Source organism: Oncorhynchus kisutch, linkage group LG18 (assembly GCF_002021735.2).
Source record: "Oncorhynchus kisutch isolate 150728-3 linkage group LG18, Okis_V2, whole genome shotgun sequence".
Lineage (NCBI taxonomy): Eukaryota > Metazoa > Chordata > Actinopteri > Salmoniformes > Salmonidae > Oncorhynchus > Oncorhynchus kisutch.
In genome coordinates, this window is record NC_034191.2 from 39,140,300 (window position 1) to 39,166,528 (window position 26,229).

The 26,229-nt window shown below is 48.9% G+C and overlaps 1 protein-coding gene across 6 annotated transcripts in view; it reads right to left on the reverse strand.

The window, feature by feature from the left end:
* The window catches only part of LOC109909366 (unconventional myosin-Ic-like), a 57,340-nt gene that overhangs the window by 29,079 nt on the left and 2,032 nt on the right, over positions 1 to 26,229 (reverse strand). The window contains exons 1-2 of one of the 6 annotated variants that reach the window (XM_031796010.1): positions 24,374 to 24,794; positions 20,845 to 20,871 (exon numbers count right to left, since the gene is read on the reverse strand). The exons of 3 other annotated variants lie outside the window; for them this stretch is intronic. In XM_031796010.1, the coding sequence (XP_031651870.1) occupies positions 20,845 to 20,853 (9 nt within the window). In that variant the 5' untranslated portion in view covers positions 20,854 to 20,871; positions 24,374 to 24,794. Of the gene's footprint in view, positions 1 to 4,486; positions 4,613 to 20,844; positions 20,872 to 24,373; positions 24,795 to 26,229 lie in introns of those variants that run through there. 2 more of the 6 variants (XM_031796011.1, XM_031796009.1) reach the window with 2 other exon arrangements.

A 26,229-nucleotide genomic window follows, 5' to 3' on the forward strand; every position in this document is an offset into this window, starting at 1 on the left:
CTAGCAGGACACCGGAATGATCGGTCATATTGCAACTCAAAAAAATCTAAATATTTGATTCATTCCACCTTAACTAGTCTGGACAACTTCTAATGCACTCCTTACAAGATGTCAGACCCTGGGAATGGGGCACCTGGTTTTTGCAACAAATAAGAAAAGACCCTCGTAGCTCCGGGCAGTTTTCTTCCGTTTGGGGACTAGTGAATACGACCCTGTTCAAAAAGGGTCTCGTCCACATCTTCCTTATTAAATGCTGGAGGTTCACGGCAGCTGGAGGTTCACGGCAGCTGGAGGTTCACGGCAGCTGGAGGTTCACGGCAGCTGGAGGTTCACGGCAGCATTGGTTCAGACACACACACTAGCACTCTTTCGATAACATGCGGTGCCCTTGAAGTTAACTAAACAAACCTATGGAAACTGTACAAATCCTATTTGGTCTATCAAAACGCTATGACATACAACCAGGGGTTGAATTGGGATTTTGACTGAGGTGGTGGAAATATCACTGAAAATCGACGGTTTTCAATGGGAAGTGTTTCAAGTGACCACACCCGTCAAAAGGGATTTTAAAGCAGGCTGAGGGAGAAAAAAATAATGATGAGACAGAAATTATTTGAAATTAAATGACAGGTTGAAGTAAATGGTGGAAACCTCCTAGCCTATGACTTGACCAATCCAATGGTTTTACAGTTGTACAGTAGTAGGGAACAAGTGCACACTTCGGGAAGAACCATATTATTGGGACACTACCACAGTCTTCCCTCCCAGTCCCCTCCCCCAGAGACTCAGTCACACACAAAGATGACTCTATCTGTATCATTATAGTGTCTGTGGCAGCATGGGTTGAGGCTACAACTAATAGGAATCCTCACCGAGTTGACTACTTTAAAAATGTCCGAAGCAGAAGTCCTCAATGGCAATGCCCATGCTAAAATTTTTTTTTTAAATGGGTTAAATCCAAGATGAGTCATCCATCTCTCTCTATAAAGTCCCCAGGCTGAGGAGGTGACAGTGACCGGAAGGTATACAGTGGGGTTGGGGAAAACTTGGAGCGCTGCCTCGGTACTGTGACAGACTGACAGTAGTTTCATTCATATCCTCCCTCGCACTCCCAGTCAGCGTCAAATAATCCAGGCCCAGCGTCACAACACAGGCCCGCCGTCACAACACAGGCCTGCCGTCACAACACAGGCCCGCCAGTCAAACGACCACCCCTCATCACTGTCAAACGCTCCCTAAAACACTTCTGTGAGCAGGCCTTTCTAATCGACCTGGCCCGGGTATCCTGGAAGGACATTGACCTCATCCCGTCAGTTGAGGATGCCTGGTCATTCTTTAAAAGTAACTTCCTCACCGTTTTAGATAAGCATGCTCCGTTCAAAAAATGCAGAACTAAGAACAGATACAGCCCTTGGTTCACCCCAGACCTGACTGCCCTCGACCAGCACAAAAACATCCTGTGGCGGACTGCAATAGCATCGAATAGTCCCCGTGATATGCAACTGTTCAGGGAAGTCCGGAACCAATACACGCAGTCAGTCAGGAAAGCTAAGGCCAGCTTCTTCAGGCAGAAGTTTGCATCCTGTAGCTCCAACTCCAAAAAGTTCTGGGACACTGTGAAGTCCATGGAGAACAAGAGCACCTCCTCCCAGCTGCCCACTGCACTGAGGCTAGGTAACACGGTCACCACTGATAAATCCATGATTATCGAAAACTTCAATAAGCATTTCTCAACGGCTGGCCATGCCTTCCGCCTGGCTACTTCAACCTCGGCCAACAGCTCCGCCCCCCCCGCAGCTCCTCGCCCAAGCCTCTCCAGGTTCTCCTTTACCCAAATCCAGATAGCAGATGTTCTGAAAGAGCTGCAAAACCTGGACCCGTACAAATCAGCTGGGCTTGACAATCTGGACCCTCTATTTCTGAAACTATCTGCCACCATTGTCGCAACCCCTATTACCAGCCTGTTCAACCTCTCTTTCATCTCGTCTGAGATCCCCAAGGATTGGAAAGCTGCCGCAGTCATCCCCCTCTTCAAAGGGGGAGACACCCTGGACCCAAACTGTTACAGACCTATATCCATCCTGCCCTGCCTATCTAAGGTCTTCGAAAGCCAAGTCAACAAACAGGTCACTGACCATCTCGAATCCCACCGTACCTTCTCCGCTGTGCAATCTGGTTTCCGAGCCGGTCACGGGTGCACCTCAGCCACGCTCAAGGTACTAAACGATATCATAACCGCCATCGATAAAAGACAGTACTGTGCAGCCGTCTTCATCGACCTTGCCAAGGCTTTCGACTCTGTCAATCACCATATTCTTATCGGCAGACTCAGTAGCCTCGGTTTTTCGGATGACTGCCTTGCCTGGTTCACCAATTACTTTGCAGACAGAGTTCAGTGTGTCAAATCGGAGGGCATGCTGTCCGGTCCTCTGGCAGTCTCTATGGGGGTGCCACAGGGTTCAATTCTCGGGCCGACTCTTTTCTCTGTGTATATCAATGATGTTGCTCTTGCTGCGGGCGATTCCCTGATCCACCTCTACGCAGACGACACCATTCTATATACTTTCGGCCCGTCTTTGGACACTGTGCTATCTAACCTCCAAACAAGCTTCAATGCCATACAACACTCCTTCCGTGGCCTCCAACTGCTCTTAAACGCTAGTAAAACCAAATGCATGCTTTTCAACCGGTCGCTGCCTGCACCTGCATGCCCGACTAGCATCACCACCCTGGATGGTTCCGACCTAGAATATGTGGACGTCTATAAGTACCTAGGTGTCTGGCTAGACTGCAAACTCTCCTTCCAGACTCATATCAAACATCTCCAATCGAAAATCAAATCAAGAGTCGGCTTTCTATTCCGCAACAAAGCCTCCTTCACTCAAGCCGCCAAGCTTACCCTAGTAAAACTGACTATCCTACCGATCCTCGACTTCGGCGATGTCATCTACAAAATGGCTTCCAACACTCTACTCAGCAAACTGGATGCAGTCTATCACAGTGCCATCCGTTTTGTCACTAAAGCACCTTATACCACCCACCACTGCGACTTGTATGCTCTAGTCGGCTGGCCCTCGCTACATATTCGTCGCCAGACCCACTGGCTCCAGGTCATCTACAAGTCTATGCTAGGTAAAGCTCCGCCTTATCTCAGCTCACTGGTCACGATGGCAACACCCATCCGTAGCACGCGCTCCAGCAGGTGTATCTCACTGATCATCCCTAAAGCCAACACCTCATTTGGCCGCCTTTCGTTCCAGTACTCTGCTGCCTGTGACTGGAACGAATTGCAAAAATCGCTGAAGTTGGAGACTTTTATCTCCCTCACCAACTTCAAACATCAGCTATCTGAGCAGCTAACCGATCGCTGCAGCTGTATATGGTCTATTGGTAAATAGCCCACCCTTTTCACCTACCTCATCCCCACACTGTTTTTATTTATTTACTTTTCTGCTCTTCTGCACACCAATATCTCTACCTGTACATGACCATCTGATCATTTATCACTCCAGTGTTAATCTGCAAAATTGTAATTATTTGCCTACCTCCTCATGCCTTTTGCACACATTGTATATAGACCCCCCCTTTGTTTTCTACTGTGTTATTGACTTGTTAACTGTTTACTCCATGTGTAACTCTTTGTTGTATGCTCACACTGCTATGCTTTATCTTGGCCAGGTCGCAGTTGCAAATGAGAACTTGTTCTCAACTAGCCTACCTGGTTAAATAAAGGTGAAATGAAAAAAAAACACACCAACAGATAACGCCACATAGATACCGCGTTGACATTAGAACTGGGCCGTATTCAATACAGAACACTTTTGCGAAACGTTTTGCAATGGAAAAGTAGAACGAGATTTTCTCATTGGACAAGTTCGGGTAGTCCCATCCGGTTTCAGTCCGTTTTGGTGCCTAATGAATACAGCCACGGATAGGAAGAGAACTTGGGAGAGGAATTCATAGATAGATTACAGGTGAGTCAGAGTCAGGACTCAGGAGAAACTGGCTACGGGCTTTGTGGTCAACCCCCCAGTTACAAGTGATGGATGGAGAGCTAGATATGAAGACTAGATCATTTCATAGCTGGATAACTAGGTTGGTACCAGGAGAAACTGGTGCTTTGTGGTCAAAAACCCAGCAACGCTCCCCCTCTCCTGTGTCCTTGGAGTTCGAGAGTACTGATTGACAAAGCTGTTACAGAATACTCACTCGACCGAAACCTCCAACGACCGGCTCCCTCTCCCCTAGAAGGGAACAGCCATATATATTTGCTGCCCTTAGATGCATGTCCTTCAGCACCGCCACATGTACACAATTTAAACAGAAGCGCGCACACACACACACACACACACACACACACACACACACACACACACACACACACACACACACGACTCAGCATGAAACGTGTACCGTTGTGATGCAGAGTGCTGCCTCCAAGTTCCAAATGCCTTTGAGCAGAATGAGTGAGCAGTTCTTCTCTTACCGTGGCTCTGTACTTCATCTCTCTCCTTCCTGTTTATTGGTCGGCTTTAACAGTTGTTTAATGCTCCCAGAATGTGAGTGGTCCACTTCAGAGCGACCGGGCAACGTTTTGTTTTTACAACTTCTCTGGAGCCATGTGTAGGAGTGACCCAGCTGCCACCACCTCCCCTCTTACTCATTTTCTCCCTCTCAGTCACTCACTCTATCTATACCTTCTTCTTGCACTCTCTCCCTCCCTCTTTCTAGAGGAAGCAGTCCATGTAGAGTGACACACTCCACCCTCCTTTTCTCTCTCCCTCGCTCCTCCAGCACAGGGCCCAACCGTGGAAGGTGGTGAAGTAGTCTCTCTCTCTCTCTCTCTCAAAGAAATTCCACAAAAACATCTTCAAGCACACACACATCTGGACTTAACCACCCCTGGAGAGAGAAACGTGTCCCTCTGTACAAGGAGAAGGGGGCCTGTGAGGGGCTACGGGAGAATACAGGATGACTCACACAGAAAGCCAAAAACGGTACTTGACTAATTGTTTTATGAAGTACAGCTTCGCTTCTTCCTTCCTCTCCCTCCTTCCTTTTAGAAGACGGTGATTTAACAGGAGTTGAACATTCCACTACTGCCATGATTAATGTTGCCGAGCAGCTCACAGTTTCTCCCCCCCCCCCCCCCCCCCCCCCACGCTGACAAGGGACTAAGTAGGATTCCATCGTTAACGTTACTCTGACAGATCTGTTATTATGACCGTGGGCTTGCGACCCAAACGCCATCCTACAAACGCCATCTCTGGTCAAAAGTAGTGCACTGTGTAGGGAATAGGGTGCCATTGGGGACACCGCCCATAGTTAGTTGAGAGCAGTCCAGCGGTCTGAGACTGAACACAACACGAGCCACTTCACCGTGAATCAAATAAATAAGGGCATGGTAATATTAGCTTAAACATTAAGATGTTCTATGCTGAAATCGCTCCGCCATTTCCTGGTTGCTAAAATGGGGTTTCTCAAACTCGGTCCTGGGGCCCCATCTGGGGGCACATTTCCTTTTTTGCCCAAGTACTACACAGCTGATTTAAACAACAAACTCATCACCAAGCTTTGATTATTTGAATCCGCTGTGTGGTGCTAGGGCAAAAACCAAAACGTGCACCAGGTCGGGGGGGGGGGGGGCAGGACCGAGTTTGTGAAACCCTGGTGTAGAGAATCATGGTACCATCTAAACCGCTGTAAAATACAATGTCCTATAACTAGCAAAATTGGATTTTCGATTGTTTGAAGCTGGTGTACGAAACCTAAAAGTAAAAGACGCAAGAACGAAACTTAAAAACGGGAAACCGTAGAAGTAGCGCACATAGAACAGATCAACCGCTTCGTAGACTTGCTTTCAATGAGAATGGCAGCTCTATCACACACGTCTACTTGAATTTGGTCCGGTCCCCCAAAAAGTGACCTATTGCAGCTTTAAAAAGTGATAGTTCAGCAATATATATATATATAAATAAATAAAAGATCAGTGTGGATTAACAAGATCAGTGTGGATTAACAAGATCAGTGTGGATTAACAAGATCAGTGTGGATTAACAAGATCAGTGTGGATTAACAAGATCAGTGTGGATTAACAAGATCAGTGTGGATTAACAAGATCAGTGTGGATTAACAAGATCAGTGTGGATTAACAAGATCAGTGTGGATTAACAAGATCAGTGTGGATTAACAAGATCAGTGTGGATTAACAAGATCAGTGTGGATTAACAAGATCAGTGTGGATTAACAAGATCAGTGTGGATTAACAAGATCAGTGTGGATTAACAAGATCAGTGTGGATTAACAAGATCAGTGTGGATTAACAAGATCAGTGTGGATTGCAGTCTCTTCTTGTCCATATGCTGCTTTTAAGGTAAGGAAACACTCTTGATTTGCAATATCCCTTTAACAAGCTCCGATTAGACAAAACGGAGGATTGACATAGATCAAGCCTGGTCATGGATTAAAAACGATGCTCCGTAGAGAACCTCCATTGAAAGGGTTGATAGTCCACTAGCAGGCTTAATCTGTGTCCAGACATCTGGCCTAAAAAGTGGAAATTAGGCAAATAAAATGAAAAGCTCAGAAAAAGCCGAATCGGGACAGCAGCGGTGAGCTCCAGAGTTAAGGGGTGGGATGGCGGTGTACTGGCAAGGCACAGGAAATCCCAACTTTATGAGAATCATTAGCAGGTGTCAGTGTTTTCTGTCTGTGGAGGTGCCTGGTGGCTTCAGCAGACAGCCAAGCCACATGTAGCCTTTTCACACATTCGTTCTGAACCAAAATGTAATATCTGGCTCAGATATTTTATTTTGGACATGATCCTTTTCAGCGCGGCTCTAGCGGATGCGTAACCAGGCCAGCGCACCACAGCTTGGTTTCGCTCTGTTCAATTCGGCTCAGTCGTGTGAAAAGCCAGGTAATTCCCTCTCGGTTTCAGTCTGTTTTTCTCCGTTTCATGCCTAATGAACAGGACCCAGGTGAGGATGTTGGGGGTTGGTGGCTCTCCCTTTTCTGCCCCCACCCTGCAGACAGGTCCCAGCGTTCCCCAGGCCAGCCCCTAACACAGCTCAGGTAAAGCCCTGGCCATATTCACCCTGTCTTCTATAGCCTTGAAGCCCTGCCTGCTGACGCTGAGCTCCACAGCCCCCTCTACTGGACAAGCCCACTACTCAGCTGGCAGTAGTAGCATGTGATAGAGGAGCCAGTCAGAAACGAGAACTTCACCTTCACTTTTCATAACTTTCATCTATAGTTGTCTGCACTCTCCAATATATGCTACAGAACGACACTCAGGACTTGTAGCCTTTACCAGTTTCTCTCCCTGCCTGGGCACTGCCAACACAATCAGAGACTCCGCCTGCAGGAATCGGAGAAATGTTTTCCAGACGGTGTGAGTTTGCCTCTTTGTCCGTCTGTCGCTCTCTCTACCCCCCCCACCCCCTCTCACATGGGCACCGCTGGGCATGAGAATGAACAGAGAATGAAGGAAAAACAAAGAAATGGACAGAGAAGGAAAAAGAAAACATCACAGACTTGCTCAATGCTTCGTTGGCATACATTGTGTCTGTACATTGTGTCTGTACATTGTGTCTGTACATTGTGTCTGTACATTGTGCACGGTAATGCTGATGTAGCCTATCTGTGCAGAACAGAGAGGAGGGGGGGGGGGGGGGAGATATCCATCTGTCCTGGTTGTTAATGCGTTCCTCTCCCACAACTTTCAGGACCTCAAGGCTTCTAGAGAAATCATTTCTGATACTTTAGCTGTGCCTGATTGAGCTTGTCTGGCACAACGGAACCAATAGAGGTCCCAAACCCCAACCATCTGCCACTCCAGGCAGGTGAAAGCAAACACTCCCAAGTATTTGAAAGATGTCAAATAGTATTTGAACCCAGGTCTGCTGCCTAGGACCAATTCAAATTCAGCCTTGACGGCCCGGCTGTAATTCGCGCTGTTGTCAAGGGACTGGAAAGGGGACGTAACCTTGGCAACGCAAAAAAAACACACACAAAAACAAACCTTATCAAGAGTCAGGCAACTCTTTCTTCACATCTGTCTGATATGCAGACTTATGTAGTGTCCTCTAGTCTTCCTTTCATTACACCACCTTCTATTCTGTCGCTCAATATTCCTCCCTCACATTCCTGCTGGATCAAGTCGGACATTTAAAAAAAATTAAAAAATAAAAATATGAGTTTGATGAATTGAAGAGACTCATTTTCAAAGATGGACTTTGTGCACCAAGTGTGTCTGAAGTGAGGACAACCTGGGTCATTATGAAGTTTAAACAACGGCAGCCAAGCACTGTGCCAGACTGTCTTAGTTCAACAGTGTTGCCAGAACCTGGGTTGGAGCTAACACAGCAGAGCTCTCACACACACACACACACACACACACACACACACACACACAGCAGGACATCCTGTACAGACACACACACACACAGCAGGACATACTGTACAGACACACACACACAGCAGGACATACTGTACAGACACACACACACACAGCAGGACATACTGTACAGACACACACACAGCAGGACATACTGTACAGACACACACACAGCAGGACATACTGTACAGACACACACACACTGCAGGACATACTGTACAGACACACACACACTGCAGGACATACTGTACAGACACACACACACTGCAGGACATACTGTACAGACACACACACACTGCAGGACATACTGTACAGACACACACACACTGCAGGACATACTGTACAGACACACACACACTGCAGGACATACTGTACAGACACACACACACTGCAGGACATACTGTACAGACACACACACACTGCAGGACATACTGTACAGACACACACACACTGCAGGACATACTGTACAGACACACACACACTGCAGGACATACTGTACAGACACACACACACTGCAGGACATACTGTACAGACACACACACACTGCAGGACATACTGTACAGACACACACTGCAGGACATACTGTACAGACACACACTGCAGGACATACTGTACAGACACACACACACACTGCAGGACATACTGTACAGACACACACACACTGCAGGACATACTGTACAGACACACACACACTGCAGGACATACTGTACAGACACACACACTGCAGGACATACTGCACAGACACACACACACACACACACACACACACTGCAGGACATACTGCACAGACACACACACACTGCAGGACATACTGCACAGACACACACACACACACACACACACACATCTGGGAGAGAGGAGGACAGTAGATGCACATGGTGACTATGGTCCAGCTGCTCTCTCATTGGTTCCCAGAGTGGAAACACTTCTGGTCTCCAATCACACCACTTCAGGGAAAACTGACCAAACAATGCTGAGGGGAAAACACACAACCCCCAAGTCATGGGACCCAGCAATCGTGGGAAATAAGCCATGAGAACTTATTTTCACTTTTACTCTGAGGAACCTTTATCTAGTTTCATTCTCTTCCCCTCCCTTATTTCTTTATTCCTCTATCACTTCCTCTCCCTCATCTAGGCCCACCATCTCTCTCCCTCCCTCCCTCATCTAGGCCCACCATCTCTCTCCCTCCCTCCCTCATCTAGGCCCACCATCTCTCTCCCTCCCTCCCTCATCTAGGCCCACCATCTCTCTCCCTCCCTCCCTCATCTAGGCCCACCATCTCTCTCCCTCCCTCCCTCATCTAGGCCCACCATCTCTCTCCCTCCCTCCCTCATCTAGGCCCACCATATCTCTCTCCCTCCCTCCCTCATCTAGGCCCACCATATCTCTCTCCCTCCCTCCCTCATCTAGGCCCACCATATCTCTCTCCCTCCCTCCCTCATCTAGGCCCACCATATCTCTCTCCCTCCCTCCCTCATCTAGGCCCACCATATCTCTCTCCCTACCTCCCTCATCTAGGCCCACCATCTTTCTCTCCCTCATCTAGGCCCACCATCTTTCTCTCCCTCATCTAGGCCCACCATCTCTCTCCCTCATCTAGGCCCACCATCTCTCTCCCTCATCTAGGCCCACCATCTCTCTCCCTCATCTAGGCCCACCATCTCTCTCTCCCTCATCTAGGCCCACCATCTCTCTCTCTCCCTCATCTAGGCCCACCCTCTCCCTCATCTAGGCCCACCATCTCTCTCTCTCCCTCATCTAGGCCCACCATCTCTCTCTCTCCCTCATCTAGGCCCACCATCTCTCTCTCTCCCTCATCTAGGCCCACCATCTCTCTCTCCCTCATCTAGGCCCACCATCTCTCTCTCCCTCATCTAGGCCCACCATCTCTCTCTCTCCCTCATCTAGGCCCACCATCTCTCTCTCTCCCTCATCTAGTCCCACCATATCTCTCTCCTCATCTAGTCTCTCTCCCTCATCTAGTCTCTCTCCCTCATCTAGTCTCTCTCCCTCATCTAGTCTCTCTCCCTCATCTAGTCTCTCTCCCTCATCTAGTCTCTCTCCCTCATCTAGTCTCTCTCCCTCATCTAGTCTCTCTCCCTCATCTAGTCAGTCTCTCTCCCTCATCTAGTCAGTCTCTCTCCCTCATCTAGTCAGTCTCTCTCCCTCATCTAGTCAGTCTCTCTCCCTCATCTAGTCTCTCTCTCCCTCATCTAGTCTCTCATAAACCCACGATTCCCCTCCTCTCTCTCCCCCTGTTGTAGACGGCAAACCCATACCGCTGGCAGGCGAGATCACTCAGTGCACGACACAAATGTGTGACACGACCCTCAACTATTGCCGGTGACTCATCAGCTTGAAGCAACATCTGTCTGAAGTCTAATATGATAAGGATGAGATCCGGCAGCGTGTGCACAGTAAATACTACCCCCGCCCCTCCGCCCAGCAGCTGAGTTTACAAAGGGAGTCAGGCAGCCTTGCTTTGCTTCATCCGTCCCCCATGTTCTGTTCAGCAGGGCCTGGTGCCCAAACGCACCGCTGACGCCTCCCATCCATTACCGTCAGACACAGAGCAGCACACTCCTATTTCAACCCTCCTTCATTTCAAACATTTTATAGCCCGGCAGACCGGCCATAATAGAGTCAACATTTTATTTAACTCGGCGTGTCAGTTAAGGACACACTGTTATTTCCAATGACGGCCTAACCCCTGGGCGACGCCCTATGGGACTCCCAATCACGGCCGGCAGAGGAACACAGCCTGGGAAACGAACCAGGGTCCGTAGTGACGCCTCGAGCGCTGAGATGCAGTGCCTTAGACCGCTGCGCCACTTGGGAGATGTGAGACAGCGGCCACGTTCCAGAACAACTTAATTGTAGTCGCGCTGCATGCAGCAACAAACGGAGCTATATGACATGACATCTGGCAGGCGACAGCATTGTTTTGCCTTCCTGGAACTCAACCCGTGTCTCCTGGAGCCTTGGAATGAAAAACAGGAAGACAGGCCTCATTAAACATTCTAATAGTCACGTTTGAACAATTGTAGCACTAGGTGAATATTTACGCACTCAAGCAGTATCATCTCCCAATCTAACTGTTTCTCTCCTCCCAGTCTCCTCCTTCCTCCCTCCTGTCCGTATCGATGGTCGCTAGGGATATTTTCCATTCTCCGGCTGTGTGATCAGACTATTACTATCCCTCACCAACTTCAAACATCAGCTATCTGAGCAGCTAACCGATCGCTGCAGCTGTACATAGTCCATCGGTAAATAGCCCACCCAATTTTACCTACCTCATCCCCATACTGTTTATATTTATTTACTTTTCTGCTCTTTTGCACACCAATATCTCTACCTGTACATGACCATCTGATCATTTATCACTCCAGTGTTAATCTGCAAAATTGTAATTATTCGCCTACCTCCTCATGGCTTTTGCACACAATGTATATAGACTCCCCCTTTGTTTTCTACTGTGTTATTGACTTGTTAATTGTTTACTCCATGTGTAACTCTGTGTTGTCTGTTCACACTGCTATGCTTTATCTTGGCCAGGTCGCAGTTGTAAATGAGAACTTGTTCTCAACTAGCCTACCTGGTTAAATAAAGGTGAAAAAAAAATATATAAAAAATAAAAATAAAAATTTGTGTCTGCTGTGTCGTTATGCAGCTCTGCTACTGGGGGAAATAGACCCGAACCCTCCTGGCCATGAACACATCACAGCCACTCTCTGCTATCTTTCTAGTGATGGACAACTGTTGACCTTGCCACAGTGCGTCTAGTTAAATAGAAACGGCTATCTAAATCCATGTGATTGCAAACACAGCCCTCTGCAATGCTACGACGGTTCCCATTGGCTCCAGACTGCGGTGAAACTGTCCTGGAACCTGCAGCCACCCACCATGACACTAACCAGAGCGTCTGACTGTCAAGCCTCCTATTCCCTCAACCGTACACTCCGTCTCACGGGTGTACGAGTGTGTTTGTGTCAAATCAAATCAAAATGTGTCACATACACTTGTTTAGCAGATGTTATGGCGGGTGTGGCGAAATGCCTGTGCGTATGCGTGTTTGTGCACACATGCATACATTGGTGTGCGGTATGCTTGTGTGTGTGTGTGTGTGTGTGTGTGTGTGAGAGATTATTTTTGCTTGTCTGTCTATCAGTTGAAAGAACAGGGAAAGGTGGAGGGAGGTCAATAATCTATATTTTGAGGGACGGTAACCTTCAGTTTGCTAAAGAACCAACTGTGAGGAGGCTTGACTGGAAGAGAAAAGGGGGAGGAGATGAAAGACCACTGTGATGTCAGGTCAGAAGAATGTAAGTCATGTGGGCAGGAAAGAGCCAGTTAAAAAAAGAGATTATTTTTTTTAAATAAGAGGGAAGAACACAGAGAGAGCGACAGGAGAGAGAGAGAGAGCAACACAGAGAGCGGGAGAGGCAGGGGAGAGCGAGAGAGAGCGACAGGGGAGAGCGAGAGAGAGCAACAGGGGGAGAGCGAGAGAGAGAGCAACAGGGGAGAGAGAGAGAGAGAGCAACAGGGGAGAGAGAGAGAGAGAGCAACAGGGGAGAGAGAGAGAGAGCGACAGGGGAGAGCGAGAGAGAGAGCGACAGGGGAGAGCGAGAGAGAGAGCGACAGGGGAGAGCGAGAGAGAGAGCGACAGGGGAGAGCGAGAGAGAGAGCGACAGGGGAGAGCGAGAGAGAGCGACAGGGGAGAGCGAGAGAGAGCGACAGGGGAGAGCGAGAGAGAGCGACAGGGGAGAGCGAGAGAGAGCGACAGGGGAGAGCGAGAGAGAGCAACAGGGGAGAGCGAGAGAGAGCAACACAGAGAGCAGGAGAGGCAGGGGAGAGGAACGCAGAGAGCGAGAGAGACATGGGAGAGAGGAGGGCAACACACAGAGAGAGAGAGAGAGAGAAGAGCAACACAGAGAGAGAGAGAGAGAGAAGAGAGCAACAGAGAGAGCACAGAGAGAGAGAGAGGGAGAGCAGAGAGAGAGAGAGAGAGAGCAGAGAGAGAGGAGAGCAACAGAGAGAGGAGAGAGAGAGAGCAGAGGAAGAAGCAATAGAGAGAGAGAGAGCAACACAGAGAGAGAGAGAGAGGAGAGCAAACAGAGAGAGAGAGAGGAGAGGAGAGCCAGAGAGAGAGAGGAGGAGAGCAAACAGAGAGAGAGAGAGAGAGAAGAGAGAGGAAGAGCAACAGAGAGAGGAGAGAGAGAGAGGAGAGCGAGAGCAGAGGAGAGGGAGAGAGAGGGGGAGAGAAGAGAGAGATGAAGAAGGGCGTAACAGAGAGAGGAGAGAGCGCGAGAGAGAGAGGAAGAGCGAAACAAGAGAGAGAGAGAGAGAGAGAGGAAGAAGCAAGAGAGAGAGCAGAGAAGAGCAAAGAGAGAGAGAGAGAGAGAGAGAGAGCAACAGAGAGAAAGAGAAGAGGAGAGAGGAGAGCAACAGTAAGAGAAGAAGAGAGAGAGAGGAGAGCAAACGAGTAGAAACAGAGAGAGAGAGAGAAGAGCAACAGGGAGAGAGAGAAGAGAGAAGAGGCAACAGAGAGAGGAGAGGCCAGAGAGAAGAGCAACAGAGAGATGAGAGAGAGAGAAGAGCAAGCAGAGAGAGAGGAGAGCAACAGAGAGAGAGAGAGAGGAGAGGAGAGAGAGGAAGAGAGAGAGAGAAGGAGAGCAACAAAGAGAGAGAGGAGGAGAGAAGCCGAGAGCAAGAGAGAGAGGAGAGGAGAGCAAGAGAGAGAGAGAGAGAGGAGAAGAACAGAGAGAGAGAAGAGAGAGGAGAGAGCAACAGAGAGAGAGAGAGAGAGAGAGAGAGAGGGAGAGCAACAGAGAGAGAGAGAGAGAGGAGGCAACAGAGAAGAGAGAGAGAGGGAGAGCAACAGAGAGAGAGAGACAAGAGAGAGAGAGAGAGAGAGAGAGAGAGAGAGAGAGGAGAGAGAGAGAGAGAGGAGAGCAACAGAGAGAGAGAGAGAGAGGAGAGCAACAGAGAGAGAGAGAGAGAAGAGAGAGAGAGAGGGAGAGCAACAAGAGAGAGAGAGAGAGAGAAGAGCAACAGAGAGAGAGAGAGAGAGAGAGAGAGAGAGGAGAGCAACAGAGAGAGAGAGAGGAGAGCAACAGAGAGAAGAGAGAGAGAGGAGAGCAACAGAGAGAGAGAGAGGAGAGCAAGAGAGAGAGAGAGAGCGAGAGAGAGAGAGGAGAGCAACAGAGAGAGAGAGAGAGCGAGAGAGAGAGAGGGACGAGAGAGGAGAGGGGAGAGCGACCGAGAGAGGGAGAGGGGAGAGCAACAGAGAGGGGAGAGCAACAGAGAGGGAGAGGGGAGAGCAACAGAGAGGGAGAGGGGAGAGCAACAGAGAGGGAGAGCAACAGAGAGGGAGAGCAACAGAGAGGGAGAGCAACAGAGAGGGAGAGCAACAGAGAGGGAGAGCAACAGAGAGGGAGAGCAACAGAGAGGGAGAGGAGAGCGAACAGAGAGAGAGAAGAGCAACAGAGATTGAAGAGGAGATAGCAAAAGACAAAAGACAGTGAGCAAGAGGGGAAACTCAGAGAGCTGTAGCCTCAGTGTGGTCAGAGAGGATGCTGATGAGCTCATACCCTGTCATGACATAACGCTGTGTCTCTGGTGACTCAGTGTAATATTGACACGGGGGTGGCTTCCAGGCTCACCCACAAATACACTCAAACTGACGGGTTTCTCCCTCTGACTCGCTGTGCCCCTCTGGGTCTCTGGGTCTTGTGAATCATTGTGGGGACACCGGGGTGTGAGTGTGCTGTTGCCGTCTACTTTTCCCATACACAGCAGAGAGAAGATGTTTCCACGGTGAACAGGCCCGACAAGCCTGAGTGACCGTCTCGTACAGAGCATCTGCTGTCGGAGGCAGCGGACCTGGAGCAAGAAAGTCCCCACAAGCGCAGTCCCCCGGGGACCAGCCTCCTCTGAGGGAGCTCGTTATGCACACGGAAAGTATTGGACAGAGCAGATAAAACACGGGAAACAAACAAACCAGGAACGAAGATCATGAGGCAGGTCCCACTGTGCGACAGAAGGGACGTGACTATTGGTTCAGCAGTGTGACGCTGCTCATCTGCAGGACAGAATAAAAAGAAGCCTTGTCCATCACCTGGGAACATCAGCTAAATGTACTGCACCTACAGTACACAGGGGGCCCATTCCCAGCCCCCAGGTACCTCTCTGCAGAGGATTCTACCGCCGCCGCCGGCGTTCATCCGATCACCAAGGATAGTTGGACAAAGCAATGTAACGGCAGCTCGCTTGCTCGGGTAACGGGAAGCAAACAGAGTCTGCACATCTGATTGCCTCTCCTTCTCGCCAAGAGACACCCTGCCACACACACACACACACACACTGCTTTTCTGCGGAGCCAGCACTTTGTGCCGTGCAGGCACTTCCTGAAGTGTCTCCGGTATTCCATAAAGACGTCAACCCAGCCAACCAGCTGAACCGGACTAGCCCTCCTCTCCCTCTCTTCATCACCACAGCAGAAATGAGCAGGAGGAAGTGGTTTCAGCACACACACACACACACACACGCAAGCAGTCTCTAAAACTATCAGTGGAGATTACTCTGTGCGGGCGAGGTGAAGGGGGCAGCCGTGTACCTCGCAATAAGGCCACACCCTGGTCTGGGATCAGCTTCCTGGTTTAGAGGCTACACTGCTAAACTGATCCTCGGGGACAAGTGATTAACCACCACCTTTCCCCCACCGATCCTCTCAGTTGAGGCGAGTCTGACCCTGGCCTCAGCACAACAGGTCAATGGCAAATACACCAACAAAAGCAATTTCTCTCACTCACACACACACAGCAAACAAGCCTTTGGAGTCAACAGGGGCGAGCTGAGACTCGCAGTAGGAGGACTTTCACCATGTCTTTTGTCCCCGCCTCAATATCTGGGAGACTGCCGTGCACACCAGCTGGAACTCATAAAGTACAGTACAAATAGGGCAGATGAGCCCGTCCTCCCTCCCTCCCTCCCTCCCTGGTCTCCTCCTCCAGGCTGGAGGGGCCCTCTCAGGCTTATTTATACCCACACGGCCTTATATGGGCAGCACCCGCTACCGGCAGCAGGCAGCAGGCAGCAGGCTGAAGGGTATGAAGTGCAGTTTACATACACGCTTCCATCCCTGGACATCTACGCTCCCTCTCATCTATAACGATCGAATACCAATACTGGCAACATGCCCTTTCCTCAACTCCTCCACTCAGTCCCCTTTTCCTTGTCCCTCCATCCTCCCCGAGCTAAATATGCGAGGGAGCAAGGACATTTCCTTCCTCTCCGGCAGCGCGGGGTGAAAGGTCGTGTTTAGAGATGTTTATGCTTTGCTTACTGTCACAGATCCACTGTAAACGGAGGGAATCAGAAGCACTTGGGGAGAGTTGTCAGAATGTCTAACGCTGCCTTTCCTGTTCCCTCGGTGTGGCTTCTCGTGCCGATCCGACACCAGTAACACCTGCACTGCTGCCCCAACAAAGGACTACAGAACGGATTTGGCATACCGCTGCCAAAAATCCTCTGTCCAATTCCCTCTACTCCTCTCCGGCACTAGATCTGTCCTACAGCTTATCAAAACGACAGAACCAATTCCCTCTACTCCTCTCCGGCACTAGATCTATCCTACAGTATATCAAAACGACAGAACCAATTCCCTCTACTCCTCTCCGGCACTAGATCTATCCTACAGTATATCAAAACGACAGAACCAATTCCCCCCGCACATATATCTGCCATTTCTCCTCACTTCTCTAACCAAAACGCTGTTACAACATACCGCATTGACTCCCAGCTGCAGACGGTGCCAGACATGCAGCACACACGGCCACGCCCAGACAAACAGGCTCCGACTATCGCTAGGCTGCTCATAGGAACATATAGGACAGGAGCCTAGGGACAAGGGGACGGGAGCCCACGGACAAGGGGACGGGAGCCCACGGACAAGGGGACGGGAGCCCACGGACAAGGGGACGGGAGCCCACGGACAAGGGAGCCCACGGACAAGGGGACGGGAGCCCACGGACAAGGGGACGGGAGCCTACGGACAAGGGGACGGGAGCCTACGGACAAGGGGACGGGAGCCTACGGACAAGGGGACGGGAGCCTACGGACAAGGGGACGGGAACCTACGGACAAGGGGACGGGAGCCTACGGACAAGGGGACGGGAGCCTACGGACAAGGGGACGGGAGCCTACGGACAAGGGGACAGGAGCCTAACAGAGCAGGGCCCGTACTCATGCAGGGTATCAGAGTAAGAGTCCTGATCTACAATCAGATCCCCTCTCATTCAATATGATTTGAAAGGCAAAACTGATCCTAGATCAGCATTCCTACTCAGAGCTGCTTTGTGAATATGGTTCAATACTAGAGTATCCATATTGTCCAAAGCAATGACACCACACACACACGCTTTGCAGAAGGGAGAATTGTAATTAAACCCACCATATGTGAGTTGGTGTGTGGTTTGACTTTGCGATAAATTCAGCAATCTAGGACTGATGAAACTTCAGACTTGGAACTGGGCTTAAAGAGGCCCCCACGGAGCAGGCATAAGCAAGCACTGTCTCTTTCCCAAACGGAAGCTCTCAACAGTCTGGGGACAAACGCACTTCACATTGCAACATCTCTGGAATCTTGTCCCCAACCAGCCACAGAGCAGAGTCAGGGGTCAGGCTGCTTAGATGACAATACACAGACAACAGCTGAGGCAATGACACACACACATATCTTTCCACACACACACGTCTCTGTGGCAGGTCATTGGGTATTATTACTACCCACGAATGAGCAGGCAGCACTGTAATCATGACAACACAATGACACACAGATGAGCGCCCTCCCCGCCGTCTCATTCTACCCATCCCCCCAATTACTGGATGCCTACTCACACACACACACACACACACACACACACACACGGCAGAGAGAGAGAGGGCCTGAACACACAGGGCTTAGCTGGCTCCTCTCCTAAGGGGCCAGTCAGGACAGAGTTAGAGGATCAGTTGACTGCTGACAGGAGCTTATTGTGAGACAGGCCTATAGGCAGCAGCGTGTGGGTGGATCACACTGAAGGAACCGCCCTGTGCACTAAGCAGGCTACCCACCCAAGCACATAGTTAAACCCAACCTGGACGTAGACTTGGGTGTGACATGAATGTCCCACTGCATGTCCCATAGAGTGAGCTGAGGCTATAGTGTGTGTGTTGCGTGGGAGTTCTGTACGGACAGAGGTGTGTGTGTGTGTGTGTGTGTGTGTGTGTGTGTGTGTAGTGGGAGCAAAACATAGGCCATGGGGGTGAGGGATCCTTAAGAGATGATGCCAGGTGTCAATCCATTTTTGTTCCACCTCCTCTTATCAAGCCCAACCTCCTTGGCAGTGTTTGCATTCGCTCACTCTCTCCCTCGCAGCCGGGCCAAGCGCTTATCACGCCCTGCTCCGCTTGAAACAGAAAGACTCACAGCGGTCGCAGTTGAATGAAAAGCAAAAAAAACGATTATTTCATAGAGTATGTGACAGTACACTGGAAGGTTTAGGAAAGTCTCGTTTGAACAGGTGATACATCTAGTCTATTTTACATGCATCAGAAGAGATAAAAGGAGGCCTGTTGGTGCTGGCAGAGGAACTTTGCAATATCCTTGTCTAATTCAGAGCGCTACATTTAATTGATCCTATCAGTGGTAAACTCATTGTGCTCGTTTGACTAATGGGTTCGCCAATCCAGGGGCTCTACTGTAATTGCGTTGACATTCATCAATCCATTACCATGACAGACAGAGGAGACACTTCCTACTAGTTTAACTACACCCCCCCCCCCCCCCCCCAACCCTGTGGGTGGCTGGCGTTCAGATAGAAATATATGACGTAGAACAAACATGCTACACTGGTGGAAGGAGCCTGATCGCGCAAGAGTCGAATCGGTCGGTCCTCTTGCCCGGGCTACAACCATGCCTCTCTGACAGCTGGCATATGGAATCACATCATCTTTACTCGTGACCTTTATCTGCAACATTCCACAACGTCGTGTCCTGCTGAACGCAGCCCTGTACAAATCCATCTGGCCTGAATATTTGTTTTCCGATGACCCCTCCTCCCCCCACATCACGTTGAGTGATTGACAGTACAGGGTTGGGACAACACAAGGACACACCTGGTAGGGTTTGCCGTCGGCTTACGGCCCAGGCAGTCATGGAGTGTACCTGGGCAAAGGTTAACATGCAGGCGGCCTGACAGGTGGCCAATCAGGAAGAGCTGGGGGGGTGCTGGCCAATGGCCCAGCGTTGGCAACCACACTGAAAGGAACTAAGTTTATGTACAGTCACTGTATCCAACGTTCCATGCTAGCCTGGTCCCCGATCCGTTTGTGTCGTCTCGAGAAAGAGGTGGCAATGACAATGAGGAGTTGGTAAATCAACACAAAACAGATCTAGGACCAGGGTATATCCATGCCTGGTTAGCTTCTCAGAGGACCACAATACACACAACAGGTAGGTGGACAGGTAGAGCTCTAGCTGGTACACAGAGTGTGGGAACGAACACAGTGGGACACAACAGGTAGGTGGACAGGTAGAGCTCTAGCTGGTACACAGAGTGTGGGAACGAACACAGTGGGACACAACAGGTAGGTGGACAGGTAGAGCTCTAGCTGGTACACAGAGTGTGGGAACGAACACAGTGGGACACAACAGGTAGGTGGACAGGTAGAGCTCTAGCTGGTACACAGAGTGTGGGAACGAACACAGTAGGACACAACAGGTAGGTGGACAGGTAGAGCTCTAGCTGGTACACAGAGTGTGGGAACGAACACAGTGGGACACAACAGGTAGGTGGACAGGTAGAGCTCTAGCTGGTACACAGAGTGTGGGAATGAACACAGTGGGACACAACAGGTAGGTGGACAGGTAGAGCTCTAGCTGGTACACAGAGTGTGGGAATGAACACAGTGGGACACAACAGGTAGGTGGACAGGTAGAGCTCTAGCTGGTACACAGAGTGTGGGAATGAACACAGTGGGACACAACAGGTAGGTGTGCCAGCAGAGAGGGAACACACGGGCCATTTACAGGCTATGAGTGTTGTTCAGTCATTGGGTAAAGTACAGCCGGGAGGAGACCAGTATCGCGGCAAGGAAACAATACACAAAGTGGATTTAACTCCTTTTGGGAAAACGACCCTGATATTGGAAACGAACATCATTCTGCTGTCACCCAGAGTCACGTGTATTTTCCAAGTTAAAGCACGCAATATAGTACCTGCAGCAGGTTTTTAAAAGGACCCAAGAGTTGTCTGCATCGTGTTTTCATTTTTGCCATGGCCAAATATTGCGATACTGGTATCGTCACAGCCCAACAACGAGGTGCAGGTGCACAGTGATAGGTCCATAAGGCTACAGGTTATCCACCACAGAAAGGGGCCGTTTTCTTAGTGAGCACATACCTCGTTCATCTGAGCGGAGCAGGAGGGCTGGAATACAACGAGCCACAAAGTTAATAGAAAAAGTAGTTATGAAGTCCCAGACATGCTTATAGCAGGTTATAAAGCCCTGTTCGTGCAGGCTTTGAGTAAAGTGTTACTGAAAGCAGCACTGAAACTACAGGAGTCTCCAGTCTGGGCAGAAGGCATTGCGTCCAAGTGTTGCCCATTTATTAGAGAAGACGTGGTGATTATCGCGATACAAGGACACACGCATAAACCATCACTAAAATGCTTGTACTTTGCACTCCAGTCAGTGAGCTCAAAGTGAACAATGAATTAAATGTTCATTCATAAAAGGCTTTTTACACTCCTATATCGCAATAATACCACAATTCAATCATGGCATCATACCCAGGGATGTTACAGGCTTACTAGGTCAACTGGTACCAATTCCTATGTTTAGTTTAACGGAGCAGAAGTACCACAAGGTGAAGGATTAGCAATGGAAAGCGGATCTCTAAGCCACACCCCCTTTCCTTTCTCTTCCCACAGCCCTTCACTCTACCCCTGTCCGTCAGGTTTATCAGTGTGAATGTGTGTGTGTGTGTGTGTGTGTGTGTGTGTGTGTGTGTGTGTGTGTGTGTGTGTGTGTGTGGGAGGGGGGGGCTAGTGTAGGTCTCGAATTCTGAGACACATCATACTCGACCAGTCATGCTCACTAGGCACAAAACGGAAAGAAACCTGGACAAAACAAAAACTACCTGAAACCGTCCCATAACAAAAAAAACATTTTCCTTTTCTGTTACACATCATTTAGAAAAGCTGTGTTACTGTGTGCCTCACAACGAACACAATCCAGGTTTGACTGAGCCAGAAGGGTTCCCCAGTCTGATAGTAGTTTGCTCCTGATAGGAAGCGAGATTTGGTAGCAGGGCGGGGCCCTCTACTCTTCTTATAGGCCTGGGACATTTCTGGTGGAAAAGCCACAGCTAAAAGTAGACAAACTCCAGATCGTCCAACCGGCACAGTTCATGACTCATGCAGCACTCTACATTGACTCAGTACCAGACTCGCATTCTACCAGACTGACTCATTCCATAAATACACTCAACAACCCAACGCTAGACTTGGACTGATATAGGTGCTGGAACTCATTTTGGGTTCCGGTACTGTTGATATTTAGATGCAGAATCTCCACAATACTTTTGAGCTAATATTCTAGAAGAGGAACAGGAGCTGGAGGAGTAGAACATTTGAGGTGATGGTACTCAGCTCCGGTGAACTCCTGCCAAAGTCAAGCATGGCCTCCACCTCTTCTTCGTTCTCCAAAACCGCACTCATACACATACCTCAGACGTCTGACCAATAGTATGTTGACGCGGGCGAGACTCAAAAACAAACTAAAAACCAAAAGCACACAAAACACGTTCTCTCCCGCGCGCCTCACTCTTCACCCACTGCTCTCCTCGCTCTCTCAGACTTGTCATAGGAGCTCCCAAATCAATAAGTAGTGTGTTTCTCCCACCATCTCCCCCGTCAGACGGTCTCCGTCGTTCTTCCCCACTCCCCTTCCTAGACGACCATATACTTTTGCTATTTAAATAGAAACAGGCTGTGGCCCAGACTCCATGTCCTCCTCATCTAACTCATGAACGTTGGCAGATCCACTCCTACCAGGGTGTGTGAAACATCAGTGTGGCCTCGCTGTCTACCACAGTATTTGGTGGTTTATTAGGATCCCCGTTAGCTGTTGCGAAAGCAGCAGCTACTCTTCCTGCGGTGCACACAGAACATGAAACATGACAGAGAAGTACATCGACGTGGCTGTTTTCAGGGCAGCGTGTCCCAGACATGCCCCATCTCTCGGTTGCTTGGTTTTCAAACTCCGGGCAGAATGTGTGTGACACGCCACACCTGTGACACCATAGCTCACTGAGAAAGCACAGTACTTTTGCAAGCTGTCCCTAGGTCCACTAATTCACAAGGCCTGGACGAATGTTGTCGAGACCTTTTATCATTTGACCAAGAGCTTTTCTATTCTAATACATAATCTCCCTCCTCATCCCCTCTCAATCTTTGTCCGTTAGGCTCTCGCACAAACGTTCATCTCTTCCAACTAACAAGGTAATCCAACAAACTGCAGTGTTGGTGACTTTGGTGGTGAGTGTTTCGTGGGGGGGGGGGGGTCAGAGGTTGACAAAATGGTTTCAGCCAGGCAGCCATGTTGGCCAAGTTCGAGTAGTAAGCCCTGAGGGTTTCCCATTAGAGGTGGAAGAGGCCAAGGCACGGAGGCAGGTGGAGCCAATAAGTCTCCTGGGGTAAGGCTCTGCAGCACCGACAGCTGGTTCTGTGACGAGAGGGTCACAACAAGACGAGGTCTGCAGAGCCGCCCATGTCACCACCATTGAGTTCACACACAACACATATTGGCTGGTCACATGTAGCAGCTGATGACAAAAGCATTTGCTGTTGTGGTGGTGGTGTGGTGTGGTGTGTGTGGTGTGTGTGTGTGGGGGGGGGGGGGGGGGGGGTCTTTAAATAACATAAAACAGAATTGCCCAATGGCAAAGCGATACATGCAAAAAGGATATTATGCAAACAATGTGGTGGGGTCAAGCAGAGGGTTATATTTGGCTCTGTGAACGCCGCTGTCAGAATCTCAAGCTTTGTGAGACAGAGCTGGGAGGTGCCTAAATATCCGTAGAGTGCAGACAGCTGGGAAAAAGCTCAACCCCGGAATTATTCTGCCTTGGGCTAAAACTGGAATCCTTGTAGGACTTCTTTTTGGGGAGGGGGGGGGGGGGAGAAGAAAAAAAAAATCACAGCATCCCTCTAAGCTAGTCGAATGGAAAGTCTTGGCTACAGTTAAACAGCAGACAAAATATCCCCAAGAAGTTCTGTTGTGGGAAAAAGTACTGACAACACCACTGATTGGTTTTAGTGCTTGCCTAACTCAACAATTTAACAAACAAAAAAAAATCGCCAAGATGAAGCTGCCGGTTTATTTATTTTTTGTACTGTATCTACACATACACAGCCATAAGATGTGAGTGGAGAGCAATGCCACATCTCAAGCCTGGATACAGTCGTGGTTGGACAGGTGGACACTCACAGTCCTGTTGACATAACCCCAGGTCACCCAAGACACTCACACAGCTACCCACAAACCACCAGGCAGCTTAGTCTAGTTAGCCCATTTAGTGATACTACACAAACGATCTGGTTAACTACTACGACAAGTATTTTAATTCGCCAATATATGGATCGTGAGGCTATTAGGAGTGGCTGGCTGGCAGTCAGGACAGGGAATGGATTGGCAGTTGTTACATCACGCATGGCATGACTGCCAGCCACTCCTAATAGCCTCATGATCACATACATTGGCGAATTAAAATTACTTGTCGTAGTAGTTAAAACCAGATGGCCTCGTCGCCGACTTGCTACATTGTCACAAATATGAAGCACGCAAACTTCTTCCCGCTACAAAATAACTTCGTAACCGCCTGTTTAGAAAACGGGGGCGAAAAAAGGTACCTCAAGATATACATACCTTCAATTAGCCGAAGTCGTGGGTTACTTCGCCCTGATGTCTCTTCGCCGGTAGGCTACAAAAAGACAGCAGTCTGTTCCGTCTCTCGTTGAACCCAGATTCAAGTCCCGTCTCGATGTGACCAGTCCTTTCAGCGGTTCCTCGTTACTGATCCAACAAGCAACTACAATCTGGCGGCTGTAATTCTATTGAAGGTTTTTTTCTCCACCGCTTTAGTAGCCTACATTATCCACCACTTTTCACCTATTTCAAATGATCTTACACTTTATTTTTATTTTTTTAAGAGTAGCGTTGTCTAGCAAGTGCACTTCAAGTATACAACAGCAGTAATTTTAAGCCATAAAAAATAATATTATTATATTATTCTGAGTATTTGAGTCCCCTGTTGAGTCGTGGAACATGTCAGTAATTTCCTCTCCCTCTTTCAAACACGCAACAGCCCTTATGCTGCGTTCATAACCTATTGGGAACGTGGTAGTTACCAGTTGTGAAGTCGTAAATAATAAGTTGTATGCATTCACGTGCTTTGAAAACGCCGAGTGGCTAATGATCAACAAGCAACATTAACCATGAACTAAAATAACAGCTATCATGATTGTAAAAGCAAAGTGAATTCTAAATGCCTGTGAAACCTTAGCCTATGTATTTTAGTTTAAATGTGTATACCCCTGTGTATTTGGTATATTGCGTTATATTCGTATAAAGGTCATGGTTGTAAACAAATGATCGTGTTCCAAAAACATATTTGTTGTTGTTACAGTAAACTGCTGAAAATTCTGTTTTTTTTTTAGTAGGGGACGACAGAGGTCAGCAAGTGGGAGAAGTTGGAGCGCAGAAGTTATATGCGGCAATCACATGCTAACTGGTTATAGTTTGGTATGTTCCGCGTTCAATCAGTTAGCAAGTCAGACATTTCGGAGTTTCCTAGTTCCGACTAGCACATTAACGGGGCAATAGACGACTTTCCCACTTGCAAGTATGACTTGGAGGGGCATTCAAGTGGATTTTCCCCCAGTCGTATATGGTAAATACTACCTTCACACTTGGTTATGAACGCAGCATAGATACCAGGAAGTTCTCGAGACCCATCCCACAGACTTAAGGAGTAGTATCATTTGTTTTACATCAAACTGTTTTCAACAGGCGTAACACTAAATAGGCTATATGGGAAGTAGTCTATGCAATGTTTGCATTGGATAAGCCCTGTGTGAACCTAATGTTGCACTGTGAGAGCACACGTCCTTGCTTTGATTAGCCTATTCAATGTTTCCCTATAGCTCCTACTCTAAGAATAACATATGGGTTGAGAGTGCCGGTAAACATTGTTGTACTGGTGAGAATATGCCGTTGAAAATCCTGAACGAGAAAAGAAAAACCGCCGACGGCATTCAACTCACTTCGCTGACTTTTAGTAGTGTTCTTCTCCCCTCTACTGTCAATAGACCTGTCACTACACCTTCTGTCCGCGTCCTACCATGCATTGCGTGGTTGGTTCTTGGAAAGGGTGTGGCCGCCATGCGACTTTTTAATCAGATCTGTGGCAGCAAGTTCAACAATTTGCTATTGCTATGTTAATCTTATTCTAGTATATTATGCACATTCTACTGTCATAGTAGGCTACAGGTCTGAGGCCTGTACACCTTAACGAAAGTCCACGGTCAGCATTGATTTATTATTGTCAGCATTTTTAATGGTGCCATATTAAACCACCTCTTCCCATGTGAAGGTGACCTTTGCAGTTCAATTGCCTGCCTTTATGTGATAATGGACTGCAATATGGCACCCCTGCCAGAAGGGGTAGTGATCGATTCAGTACTGTAGCCCACCTCTCTCTCACACCACCCAGCTTTGCTAGC